This window comes from Neoarius graeffei, chromosome 2, assembly GCF_027579695.1.
Source record: "Neoarius graeffei isolate fNeoGra1 chromosome 2, fNeoGra1.pri, whole genome shotgun sequence".
Taxonomy (NCBI): domain Eukaryota; kingdom Metazoa; phylum Chordata; class Actinopteri; order Siluriformes; family Ariidae; genus Neoarius; species Neoarius graeffei.
In genome coordinates, this window is record NC_083570.1 from 17754232 (window position 1) to 17768371 (window position 14140).

Sequence of the window (14140 nt, forward strand, 5' to 3'; positions counted from 1 at the left end):
CAACTATTTTCACCTTTAAAATGGTAGGCATGTTGTGTAAATCAAATGGTGCTAACCCCCAAAAATGCATTTTAATTTCATCTTGTAATGCAACAAAACAGGACAAACACCAAGGGGGATGAATACTTTTGCAAGGCACTGTACATTAGCCTACGAGCACAAGTGCAAGACTAGAGAAGCAAAACTTGGCCAGTTTGAGCAACTCAAGAAAACCTTTTCAGATAACCTCATAAAATGATCTCATGTTGTGTGTAAGGTGTGCTTGTGTGTTCTGTTATGCAAAATAATTATGCTAAATCATTAACAGCTTTTAGTTTAGCCTCCATTCACTTTCTGATAAACACCTGCTCTCTGTGTTATTTGTCTGAGATCCATCATACACTGATTTCTATGAAGCACAATTGTTCAAGTCATTACATGTCTCCCAAACAAGCCGAGTGACTGATTTCTCTGACTGTAGGCAAAAATTAATGACGCTAAGAAGTCACGCTAATGTGGTTCGTTAACTGCAAAGCATTTCGTTTTGCATATCGGGGTAATTAGTGGATTTTATAGACAGCGACTGAATTACAGCCAACAGACATTTATTACTGAACTTAGCAGATGTAAATGGACTTGCGTGTCATGGCTTGTGAGTTTCTGAAACCATTCGAAATGCAGTTTTAAGGGACAGTCTGTAAGTAATAAATGTTAAGTCTTCAGACTTTATCTGGTTGAAAGCTTCAGAAAGTGGTAACGAAGAACTATTAATCAGAGGTCTATTAGTAAGGTTTGGAAAATACAGGCTGTAGCGCGGATAATGTGTGGGTGGAGCACAGAGGACGGCAGGACAACGTTTAGATGCAGAGACGGCTTATTTATTTTCCCAAACTTTTCAGTCTAAGCCAAAACACACACACACAAACACACTCTGCATCCGCTCCCAGGTTGCGCTCCTTCTGCTCTCTCTCAGCCTCCTTAAATAGGGAGCGGTTTACTAGGAAAACACACACAAAACACAGGTTAATTACCGTCAGGTGTAGCGATTCTGCCACTCACCTTCCCTGGCTCCACCCTCCTGTCACAGACCGGCGCTTGACCACGCCCCCGCTGACACATACCCCCACCGCCCGACTCAGACCGGGCGCCCGTCCGGCCCGCAGCCGACTCCCCCCCCCCTTGACGGGAGAGGAAGTCCGCCACGACCATCTGCGCCCCCAGCCTGTGGACCACCTTGAAGTTGAAGGGTTGGAGTGCCAGATACCAACAGGTGATCCGCGCGTTGGCATCCTTCATGCAGTGGAGCCACTGGAGGGGCGCGTGGTCCGAACAGAGGGTGAAAGAGCGCCCCAGCAGGTAGTAACGGAGGGCGAGGACCGCCCACTTGATCGCCTGGCACTCTTTCTCAATTGTGCTGTAGCGCCCCTCACGCACTGACAGCTTCCGGCTGATGTATAGGACCGGGCGGTCCTCCCCCTCCACCCGCTGGGACAAAACGGCCCCCAGCCCTCTGTCCGACGCATCCGTCTGTAACAAAAAAGGGAGAGAGAAGTCAGGGGAGTGTAAAAGTGGCCCCCCACACAGTGCAGCCTTTACCTCAGAGAAAGCCCGCTGGCACTGCTCCGTCCACTGGACCGGATCTGGCGCCCCCTTTTTAGTGAGGTCAGTCAGCGGGCTGGTGACGTCCGAATAATTAGGTATAAACCTATGATAGTAGCCAGCCAGCCCCAGGAACTGTCTCACTCCCTTTTTGGTCTTGGGCCTCGGGCAGGCCGCAATCGCTGCTGTCTTATTAATTTGGGGACGCACCTGCCCGTTGCCCAAGTGGAAGCCCAGATACCGTACTTCCACCCGCCCAATCGCACACTTCTTCGGGTTGGCAGTGAGTCCCGCCTGCCTCAGCGACCTAAGGACGGCCCTCAGGTGTTGCAGGTGCCGCTGCCAGTCATTACTATAAATGATGATGTCGTCTAGGTAAGCGGCCGCATAGGTGCCGTGCGGCCGGAGGACCCGGTCCATCAGCCGCTGAAACATAGCGGGCGCCCCAAACAGCCCAAACAGAAGTGTGACGAACTGGTGTAAGCCGAACGGTGTGGAAAAGGCCATTTTCTCTCGGGATAATGGAGTCAAGGGGATCTGCCAATATCCCTTCGTCAAATCCAGTGTCGAGTAAAAGTGAGCCGTGCCTAGTCGATCGAGCAGCTCATCAATACGAGGCATTGGGTACGCGTCGAATTTAGACACCGCGTTGACTTTTCTATAGTCCACACAGAACCGGACCGAGCCGTCGGCCTTGGGAACTAAGACCACCGGGCTGCTCCAGTCACTGTGGGACTCCTCGACGATGCCCATTTCGAGCATGGCCTGAAGTTCTTCCCGAACCACCTTTTTTTTGTGTTTGGGTAATCTATAAGGACGGCTACGCACTACCACCCCCGGGGGCGTCTCTATGTGGTGTTCTATGAGGTTAGTGCGACCGGGCAGGGGCGAGAACACATCCGAAAACTCGGCCTGCAACTGGGCGACCTCCGTGAGTTGGGTCGGGGAGAGGTGGTCTCCACAGGGGACCGGAGAGGTACGTGATGCCAATGACCCTTTTTGGACCTCCGGCCCCAGCTCCGCCTTCTCTGGAACTACCAACACCAACGCCACGGGGACCTCCTCGTTCCAGAGTTTCAGCAGATTGAGGTGGTAGATCTGTAGTGCCCCCTCCCTGTCCGTTCGCCTAACCTCATAGTCGACGTCCCCAACTCGCCGTGTGACCTCAAAGGGTCCTTGCCACTTGGCGATTAATTTGGAGCTCGACATGGGCAACAGGACGAGTACCTTATCTCCTGGAGTGAACTCTCTAAGGCGCGTGCCCTTGTTGTACAGGCGGGCTTGCCGTTCCTGGGCCTGCCGCAAATTCTCCTGAGTTAGGTGGGTGAGCGTGTGGAGTTTTGCGTGCAGATCCATAACGTACTGAATTTCTTTTTTGCTCTGTGAAGGTCCCTCCTCCCAATTTTCCCGCAGTACATCTAAGATGCCGCGCGGCTTACGCCCATATAATAATTCAAACGGGGAGAACCCCGTGGAGGCTTGGGGGACCTCTCGCACTGCAAACAACAAGGGTTCGAGCCACTTATCCCAGTTACGTGCGTCCTCACTTACGAATTTTTTGATAATATTCTTGAGGGTGCGATTGAACCGTTCAACTAAACCGTCCGTCTGTGGGTGATAAACGCTGGTGCGGATCGGCTTAATACCCAGTAGCCCATACAGTTCGCTCAGTGTTCGTGACATAAACGAGGTGCCTTGGTCAGTCAGAATCTCTTTCGGGATTCCAACCCGGGAGATGACGTGGAAGAGGGCCTCTGCAATACTGCGTGCTGAGATATTGCGAAGAGGCACCGCTTCCGGGTATCGCCTTGCATAGTCCACCAGAACCAATATAAAGCGGTACCCTCGTGTTGACCGATCTAATGGCCCAACGAGATCCATCCCAATTCTTTCGAACGGGGTCTCAATTAATGGTAGGGGGCGCAAGGGCGCTTTTGGAATGGCCGCTGGATTTACTAACTGGCATTCGCAGCACGCCGTACACCACTTACGGACGTTGCCGCGAATCCCCGGCCAATAGAATCGGGCCATTATCCGGGCGAGTGTCTTATCCTGCCCGAGGTGTCCAGCCATGGGATTAAAGTGAGCCGCCTGGAATACCAATTCCCGGCGGCTCTTTGGAATTAACAACTGGGTGACTCGCTCTTTCGTCTGAGTGTCCTGCGTCCTTCAAAATGGAAAAATACCTATCCTTCAAAATGGAAAAATAGGGGAAGGATGGGGTGGCGTTCGGCTGGAGCGTTTGACCATCGATTACTCTCACTTGGTCAAACGCGTGTCGCAGAGTCTCGTCTCGCGATTGTTCCAGTGGGAAATCCGCGAGGGATTCCCCAATAGAAAGAGGAGGGGCCGGCGGCTCCTCACTCTGTCACGGAGATGACGTAGACGGCTCTGCGACCGCAGCTCCAGCCAAAGCGACACCGGGACCTTCCCTTGTCAACCGGCAGGACCCACTCTTTACTAGGCGTGCCATTAAACCCCGAAATCCCGGCCAATCAGTCCCCATGATCAAAGAGTGGGTAAGGCGAGGATTAACCGCCGCCTTCACTATCGATTTTTCCCCTCTGAAATATATGTGGACCGACACCAACGGGTAGCTGTGAATATCCCTGTGCACACACAACACCTTCACCCCTTGTGCTCCCCCCAATGCCTCGTCTTGCACCAGGCTTTGGCTGATCGAGGTCTGATTACAACCTGAATCCACCAACGCCTGATATGTAGCCCCTTGTACACTTACCGGTATGCGATACGCTCCGGCCCGATCGAGGGCAGCCTCTGGCGCGTCAGGGATCCGCACCACCGCTCCCACCTCCATCGCTGCACACTGTTGCTGCAGGTGGCCCGGTTCCCCGCAGCGCCAGCAAACCGGCCCGGGCCTTCCCTCTGCAGCTGTGTTCTGGGGCTCACTCACCTGAGGGGGGGAGAGACAGACACAGAAGGGAGAAACGGGAGGGCACCACGGGTGCGGCGGGCTGGCTGGGGTGGAGCCGGCCCCCGCCTCCGTGGTGGGGGAATGGGACGAGGACGGGACATGGGGGGGGAGAAAGAGAGAGAGAAGAGGAGAGAGAAGACGATGTCGTCAGTTGTCCTGCCGCCGGAACAGCCGCCAAATGATCCTCCGCCAGTCCTATGGCCTGATCCAGCGACGCCGGGCGGTGGCACTGGACCCACTCCGCGGTTCCGGCTGGTAAGCGGGCGATGAACTGTTCCAGCGCCACCTGGTCGATGATTCCCTCGGCGTCGCGATCTTCGGCCCTCAACCACCGCCAGCAGGCATCCCGGAGCTGCTGGCCGAACGCGAACGGGCTGCTGACTTCCTCCATCCGCAGCGCGTGGAAGCGCTGGCACTGCTGCTCCGGCGTGCACCCCACGCGCTGGAGGACAGCCCGGCGAAGGTCGGCGTAGGCCAGCCGGCGGTCGGCGGGGAGCTGTAGTGCGGCCAGCTGCGCCTCTCCCGTCAGGAGGGGGAGGAGGCGCGCCGCGCGCTGCTCCATCGGCCATCCCGAGGCTTCGGCGACCTGCTCGAACCAGATGATGAAAGCCTCGGGGTCGTCCTGCGGGCCCATCTTGGTCAAGGTGAGGGGAGACGGGCCCGCGGCCGGGGCGCTGGTGGACCGCGCCGACGTGAGGAGACGCCGGAACGCCTCTCGATCTTCCTGCTGGGCCAGCACCAGGGCTTCAAAGCGGCGATCCTGCTCCTTTCGGAGCGTGACGAGTGCCTGGTGCTGGCTCTGCTGAGCCGTGGCGAGGGCGTGGACCAAGTCCACGAACGGGGAGGATTCCATGGGGCTGCAGGACTGGTGCTCCACCTTCCTGGGTTTCGGCACCACTGTAGCGTGGATAATGTGTGGGTGGAGCATAGAGGACGGTAGGACAATGTTTAGATGCAGAGATGGCTTATTTATTTTCCCAAACTTTTCAGTCTAAGCCAAAACACACACACACAAACACACTCTGCATCCGCTCCCGGGTTGTGCTCCTTCTGCTCTCTCTCAGCCTCCTTAAATAGGGAGCGGTTTACTAGGAAAACACACACAAAACACAGGTTAATTACCGTCAGGTGTAGCGATTCTGCCACTCACCTTCCCTGGCTCCACCCTCCTGTCACTTGACCACGCCCCCACTGCCACACAGGCATTTTGTTTTTTATAGCTCAAAAATTAAGCCAATGTACAGACACCGTTGATATTTGTCAAAATAAAATTTGTCACACTTTATTTGAAGGTTGCCTGCATTGCAAATACAGATTTTTTTTTAATCATAGTACAATACTTAATGATTTTCCTTCATTTTCTAATTTACATTAAAAGGTCTTTTCTAATGGCTGCCCTGCAAAGCCTTGAGCGAAGAATAAACCGACTTTTTTATTCTCCCTGTTGCTAAATGTAGCCACTAAGCATGTGGCAGTTCTCCCGTCGTGCTATCTATCCACAGGATGAAAGCCAGTGTGACCTTTATCATTTATCATACACAATCTCTCATGCTGCCCAGGCACTTGACATCTGCACATCCAGTCACTCACTAAGAGAGAGACAGAAGCACACAAGTGCATGTTGGGCTTCAGTCCAACTGCTCCGCAAGATCCATGGTATGATAATGGAACTACACGTGATATTAGCATATAGAGATCAGGATACGAGAGGATTTGCAGTTAGGAGTTGTCGGGTTTATTTGATTTTACATTTCATTCATAGGAAATCCAACAAAAGGAGGAAAATCCTACTTTTTTTTTGCACTCGAGTCAGATTAGTCCTGCTCGTGCAAAGTAGAGAGAACAGGAAGCTTTCATTCACCCTTTGCAAAACAAGCAAAGTGCTAATTATAGCAATATATCTCCCCACTCACGTAGAAAGACCCGGTCATTAGTGAGTTCCTCCAAGTACACCGAGCTGCTTAAAAAAGCAGCGTGGGTGTCTGTTAATTATCGACTGCCTCCTTGAGAATTCACACAAGAGCATTTGTGTGAAGCGTTATAAACTGATGAGGTCAAAGGATTACGGTGGTGTTGGGACTTTTAGCATTTCTTAAAATAAATTCAGATTAAATCCAAATGACCTGCTGTAGGTGAAGGATGTTTGGAAGTTTTGGAAGGCGTTTGTTTGACTCACAGGCTCATGACATAGTCACAGCTCTCTGTCTGTATTGCAGTCATTCACCCTATGGAAAAGTACAAAACTTTTCCATTAAATCTGTATCTAACTTTGGATCTGACTATGGGAATAATTGTGATTCTGATTGTGGGTCTGATCGTGAGTCTGATGGCAGGTCTGACTGCTGGTCTGATTATGGAGCTAATTGTGAGTCTCACAGTGGTTCTGATTGTGAGTCTGACTGTGGGTCTGACTGTGGGTCTAATTGTGGGTCTGGTTTTGAGTATCCCAGTAGGTCTGATTGTAGGTTGAATTACGGGTCTAATTATGGGTCTCACAGTGGGACTGACTGTGGGTCTTAATGTAGGTCTGACTTTGGGTCTAATTGTGGGTCTGGTTGTGAGTCTCTTAGTGGGTCTGATTGTGGATCTAATTGTGGGTCTGACTGGGTCTGATTGTGAGTCTCACAGTGGGTCTAACTGTGGGTCGAATTGTAGGTCTAACTGTGGGTCTGATTGGGAGTTTCACAGTGGGTCTATCTGTGGGTCTAATTGTAGGTCTGATTGGGAGTCTCACAGTGGGTCTATCTGTAGGTCTGACTGTAGGTCTGATTGGGAGTTTCACAGTGGGACTATCTGTGGTTCTAATTGTAGGTCTGATTGTGGGTCTGATTGGGAATTTCACAGTGGGACTATCTGTGGGTCTGATTGTGGGTGTGACTGGGTCTGATTGGGAGTCTCACAGTGGGTCTATCTGTGGGTCTAATTATGGGTCTGACTGTGGGTCTCATAGTAGTTCTGACTGTGGGTCTAATTATGGGTCTCACAGTGGGGCTGACTGTGGGGCTGACTTTGGGTCTAATTGTGGGTCTGGTTGTGGATCTAATTGTGGGTCTGACTGGGTCTGATTGTGAGTCTCACAGTGGGTCTATCTGTGGGTCTAATTGTAGGTCTGACTGTGGGTCTGATTGGGAGTTTCACATTGGGTCTATCTGTGGGTCTAATTGTAGGTCTGATTGTGAGTCTCACAGTGGGTGTATCTGTGGGTCTAAGTGTGGGTCTGACTGTGGGTCTGATTGTGAGTCTCACAGTGGGTCTATTTGTCGGTCTAATTGTAGGTCTGACTGTGGGTCTGATTGGGAGTTTCACAGTGGGTCTATCTGTGGGTCTAATTGTAGGTCTGGCTGTGAGTCTCACAGTGGGTCTATCTGTGGGTCTAACTGTGGTCTCACAGTGGGTCTATTTGTGGGTCTAATTGGGAGTTTCACAGTGGGTCTATCTGTGGGTCTAACTGAAGGTCTGACTGTGGGTCTGATTGTGAGTCTCACATACACCTTTTCAACCAACAGGGAATGGGTTCTTAAACTGGTTCTGTTCAGGATTCTTTGAACCCTGGTGCTATCTAGCGAACCAGCCCACATTTTACTAGTTTTGAGCAGAACCATTGTAATCAAGGATATGTCATGAACGGAAGGCATTGCACAATTCACAACAGAAATAAACAGTAGTAGCAAGATGGCAGTGCGCATTGATTACCTGCAAGCTTTGTTTTCAGTCCATTTTTTTTGAAGCTGTATCCTTTTCCATTGTGTTCTCCATTGCTGTACTTCGCTTCTTCTCCAAACTAATGGCACACCCACTGATGTCATCATGGTGGTTCACCCTGGAAAAAAACAGCTGTATTTCGGTTCCAGCTGGGAACCAATTTTTCAGGTCCCGAACCAATTTATTTTTGGTCGAAATGCTCCGAACGGCTCAAAATCTGGTGCGCAAACAAGAACAGAACCCGTTTCCTGTCGGTGAAAAAGGGGTAAGTGTGAGTCTGTGGATGTAATTATGAGTCTGATTGTTGGTCTGTCTGTGAGTCTGACTGTGGGTCTGACCGCAATGTTTCTGTGGAGGAACACAAACACCTTTCGATAATGTCAGTCATTAGTACACCACAGAGACGCACAGTCTCTCTGCCTCTCTCCTAATTGGCTTTCCTATAAATGCACTTTGCCTATTTACCTGACGTTCCTTTTCAGGAGGTTCTTACTGTCAGGACATGAGGAAGTCAGTAGGCAGAATTGTGGTGTTGCTATAGAAACCGTTCATTAAAGAGGCAGCATGTGTCACATTTTGTGTGTGTGTGTGTGTGTGTGTGTGTGTGTGTGTGTGTGTGTGTGCAATTGTACTATATGAACAATGTAGAAATCAAACTCTGTGAGAGAAAAACTCAGAGGAAAGTCACAGGCTCTTCTCCAAACTCCATATTAGCAAAAGTGTTAACATCTTCAGCCTCCACAACCTTTGATGAATGATTATGCCTGAGGAAATGTTCTCCTTTAATGAATGTCATTTTCCCACTAGCTTGTCTTTTTTTAGTCAGTCACCTTCAATGTCTGATTTATGCGATTATAAAGTTACTGGCATTAAATCTTTTGTTTCGGGGAAAAGACAAAACTGCACATGGATGTTCAAGCACATCAGTCTGACAATAAATGCAAAAACGTTTTAACTGGCAGTGTATACACACAAAGCAGTGTTTGTTATGAATAATTCATTTTTATCCCTCGTCAGATTAAAGGATTGATGACTGTAAGCCAGAGAAGAGAGCACTAACCATTCCAGTATGCAAACTTTTCATTAGTTCGTGCAATGATACCGACCGTCAACATGGTGGATTGTTGATACAATAAAAAAGGAATGGAAAAAACACAAGCCTCTTACCTTTTTCCTCACCAGTCTCTTACCTTTTTCTCTCTCTCTCAGTGTAAATGAGAGAAACAACAAAACATACACTCATCTCTCCTGAAGACTCTCCCATAGAGGAGAAACCTCCAGACTATTACAAAGTGCTGAAAACTTAACCTAAAAATTTCCTTACACTGCAAAAAAATATATCAACCATATCAACGACTGTGCATTTTTCTTCGTAAAACATTTTTTTCAATTCATTTATTTGGTTTAGATTATGCCATACAATTCCCTGTAAAATAACCATTACTATAGAAACCATAACATACATATTCTAATGAGTGCATTAATATATACCTTATAAATCTTTCATGTTACAGCTAGAACTACTGTCCAAGCTGTGCTGTTATGCAAAAATAATACACACCTTGTGACTGATCAGACTGAAGAATTCAACAGTGCTCAACAATAGTATACAACTCCAATTCCATAAATTTGGGACACTGTGTAAACCATAAATAAAAACAGAATGCGATAATTTGCAAATCATGGAAACCCTATGTTTCATTGAAAATAGTAAAAAGACAACATATCAAATGTTGAAACTGAGAAATCTTATTGTTTTTTTGAAAAATATATGCTCATTTTGAATTTGATGTCAGCAACACATTTCAGAAAAGTTGGGACAGGGGCATGTTTACCACTGTGTTGCATCACGTCTACTTTTAACAACACTCTGTAAACATTTGGGAACTGAGGAGACCAATTGCTGTCGTTTTGAAAGAGAAATGTTGTCCTGTTCTTGTCTGATATACAATTTCAGTTGCTCAACAGTTTGTTTGTCGTATTTTGTACTTCATAATGCGCCAACTGTTTTAAATGGGAGACAGGTCTGGACTGCAGGCAGGCCAGTTTAGCACCTGGACTCTTTTACTATGCAGCCATGCAGTTTTAACATGTGCAGAAAGCAGTCTGGCAATTGTCTTGCTGAAAGAAGGAAGGCCTTCCCTGAAAAAGATTTTGTCTAGATGGCAGCATATTACTCTGAAACGTATAGATATCATTAAGCATTAATGATGCCTTCCCAGATGTATAAGCTACCCATGTCATGTGCACTAATGCACCCTCATATCATCACAGATGATGGCTTTTGAACTGTGCACTGATAACAAGCTGGATGGTCCCTCTCCTTTTCAGCCTGGAGGACGTGGCGTCCATGATTTCTAAAAAGAGTTTCTACTTTTGATTCATCAGACCTTGAGACAGTTTTCCACTTCACCTCAGTCCATTGTAAAAGAGCTCGGGCCCAGAGAAGGTGGTGGTGTTTCTGGATATTGTTTATATCTGGTTTTAACTTGCATTTGTGGATGCAATAATGAACTGTTTTCAAGGACAATGGTTTTCTGAAGTGTTCCTGAGCCCATACAGTGATTTCCACTACAGACACGTGTCTGCTTTTAATGCAGTGTCGCCTGAGGGTCTGAAGATCACAGGCATCCAATGTCAGTTTTCAGCCTTGTGTCTTGCATACAGAGATTTCTCCAGATTCTCTGAGCCTTTGAATGATATTATGTGATCCCAAAATTCTTTGCAGTTTTACACTGAGAATGTTACATTATTCTTAAATTGTTGCACTGTTTGCTCAGGCAGTCTTTCACAGAGCAATGAACCCCTCCCCACCTTTACTTCTGAGAGACTCTGCCTCTATGGGATGCTCTTTTTATACATACATGTCAACGTATACAGAATGTCCGTATTTTATACGGATTTGATTCAATTAACGTAGTATACGGGTGAACAAATAAAGTTATATGGATTCTTTAAAAAAACTTCAATATTTATTTAGAGCTATAATCAATTCCCACGATGATAAAAGAGCGCATAACATTTACAAACGTACTGTACACCACAGAAAGCACAGCCAGCCAGTAAAGAGTGTTATGAAATTGCGCATTATCTTCATTCCACTTTTGATCATGCGCACACTGCATTGCGAGAATCCCGCAAACCGTGAAGTAACATTTTGTTTGAAACGCGTATTTCCACCTGAGCGACTTTCAGTAGCGACTGAAAAGATTCTGAATGGGCACTCCGGCAAAGAAATTCAAAACACAATACAGCAGTAGGTTTCTCCCTGAATGGAAGGACCTTTTCAATGGCATAATCCAACCGGCAGCCTCCAAAAATGAAGAATACGCACACTGCACACTGTGTGTGCGTGACATCAAAGTTGCAGCATCGGGAGTGTATGATGTGAAAGAACATTTCAAATCGAAACTACATCAGCGGAATGCAAGCCAAAGGCAAAATCAGCCACTGATGACAGTATTTGCGCGCTCAAAAACTGATATGCCAACAACTGGAAAAGACAAAACACAAGGTAGTGGGCGTTTTAGTTCAAGTTAGGCAGTGCTCTGTTTACCCCACAGTAATGCTGACTGTGAGAGAGTTTTCTCTCAAGTCAGGAAGATACACACAGAGAGCAGAAAGAACCTGAATGCAGACACACTGATCTGGCCTACTGCAGTGTAAGATCAACACAGACACTTGCTGTGACATGCAGCCTAGTGAGGTATTGGAGCAGAGTGCTAAAAAAGCTGTCATGGAGTACAATTCAGAACATTAGAGTGACACTTTGTGTTTTTGTCAAACATTGGAGCTTTGTATTCATTCTGAAAGTTTATTGTTATTAATATTGAATAAAAAGTAACTGGGATATATCATTGTTAATTATCATTCAAATTTTAGGTAAATTATTTTAATTTGCATTTTATAAGGATTTTATAAGGGAAATAAGGATTTTGGAGGGTGGTTATACAGGTTTGATTGACCAAAGGTTGACATGTATGTTTATACCCAAACACGTTACTGACCTGTTACCAATTAACCAAATTAGGGTGGGTTTTTTTCAACATAACACAACTTTTTCAGTCTTTTGTTGCCCCTGTCCCAACTTTTCTGAAACGTGTTGCTGACATTAAATTCAAAATGAGCATATATATATATATATATATATATATATATATATATATATATATATATATATATAATTTCTCAGCTTCAACATTTGATATGGACTATTTTCAATGAAATATAGGGTTTCCATGATTTGCAAATCATCATTTTCTGTTTATATTTATTTATGTTTTACACAGCATCCCAAATTTATGGAATTGGGGTTGTAGTAGATTGAACAGTATTTATAACCTTATTAGACAAAATTATACAGAAACTATACAGAAATTGTACAGAAAAGTCTATAAAGCAAAGAAGCAAATCTGCAGAGCATCATGATTCAAAGTATTTCTTTATAATTATCGAACTTCTGGACATATCCCTACGGACATATATTCATGGTATTCAGTAATGTCCAGTATATCTATATGTTGTATATGTACAGTATATCCTGTGCATGTTATGTTGACTTTCCAGAATATGTTGTCGATGGTATATTTAGCTCTCGTCACATATCTTCAAAGGCATATCTTTCTCTCGCAAAAAAAAGTGTAAACAATCAAGTTGTTTTATGACTATGGTTTATAACACTGTTCAAATTTTCAACATGAGCAATTTTGCTGGATTTTTATACGAATAAAAATTTTCATATGATGCCTGCATAGAATTTTAACAAACAAAAACAACAAATACACACATACACACAGGGGAAGAAACACTCCATCACATAGTATAATATATATTATCAGTCTCTACACCCAGGTAATGTTCTGTATCTTTGATTAACATCTCCACACAGGCACTAAGCTCCATAGCTATCAGATGGTCCATTCGGTTTTTCTTTTTTAATACTGAATCATTTTCCATTTTTCCATGTTCAGGATGGAACACACAGCAAAAAGAAGAAGTCCACAGATGTTTGTTCTGAGGAAGAGTGTACGCAGGCCCTGAAACTCGACAACGCTTAGAAATCTCGATCCCACCCAGAGAATTCCTCCTCGGAGAGGGTCTGATCGAAGGGGAAACGGTCAAAGTTGATGTAGCAGGGACCCTGAGAAAGAAACACACAACTCAGGCTTGTGCATTATTATGAGACATGTCCGACTTTGAAAAAAGTTACGATACATGAAAAAGGTTACTAAACAAATATGCCTTTTCTTAATAAACTTTTATAAATCTTTGTACTACCTCCATTTGCATCTCTTTTCTTTAGCTTTCAATAGTCTGTAAAAAGAGAGCTCTGATTTCTGGGTAAATCTATTCCCACAATCACACAACAGCTCTTTCACATTTTAGATCTGTTTTTGATGTGTTGTCACAGCATTAGAGCTGTGTTACTTCCGCCTATGACAAAGTCATGTGCTGTTGACATTATTGCGGCATGCTACCTAAACAACACAACTACCGCTAGGAAAATCTAACAGATTATGCAGCCTGAAAATAATCACTATTCATTTTTTATTTCGTCGATTCGAATCATCATGAATTTGTATTGCGATTTATCATTACACAATGTGTGTTGTTACATGCGTCCTTCTGACCAATTGCACAGTGAATGCATCGCAATACCTTTATCTAGTATATTCTGTTTAGAGCGAAAATATTCATATATGTTTTTGCATTCAGATTTCAATCTCAAGTAGGCGTGGCCTAAAAATATTTTTGTTAATGATGCGTATGTTTCTTTCTGGAAAAACTGGAAAATATCAAGTGTGGGAATTCTGGTTCTGACAGTTCCTCAACCTCAGCTACATCACTCCAGTTCATCTTTCATCACAATTTGAAATGTTTGTCAGACTGTTTGGTTTTTAAATACCACTCATGTGGTTATTATCA

General features: G+C 45.7%; 1 protein-coding gene across 1 annotated transcript in view; it reads right to left on the reverse strand.

Annotated features, from left to right (window-relative positions):
• Positions 1-13268: 13268 nt before the first annotated feature.
• Positions 13269-14140, reverse strand: part of prkg3 (protein kinase cGMP-dependent 3) — a 54097-nt gene continuing 53225 nt past the window's right edge. The window contains exon 21 of the mRNA XM_060913936.1: positions 13269-13355. Coding sequence (XP_060769919.1) covers positions 13269-13355 — 87 coding nt within the window. The remainder of the gene's footprint in view (positions 13356-14140) is intronic.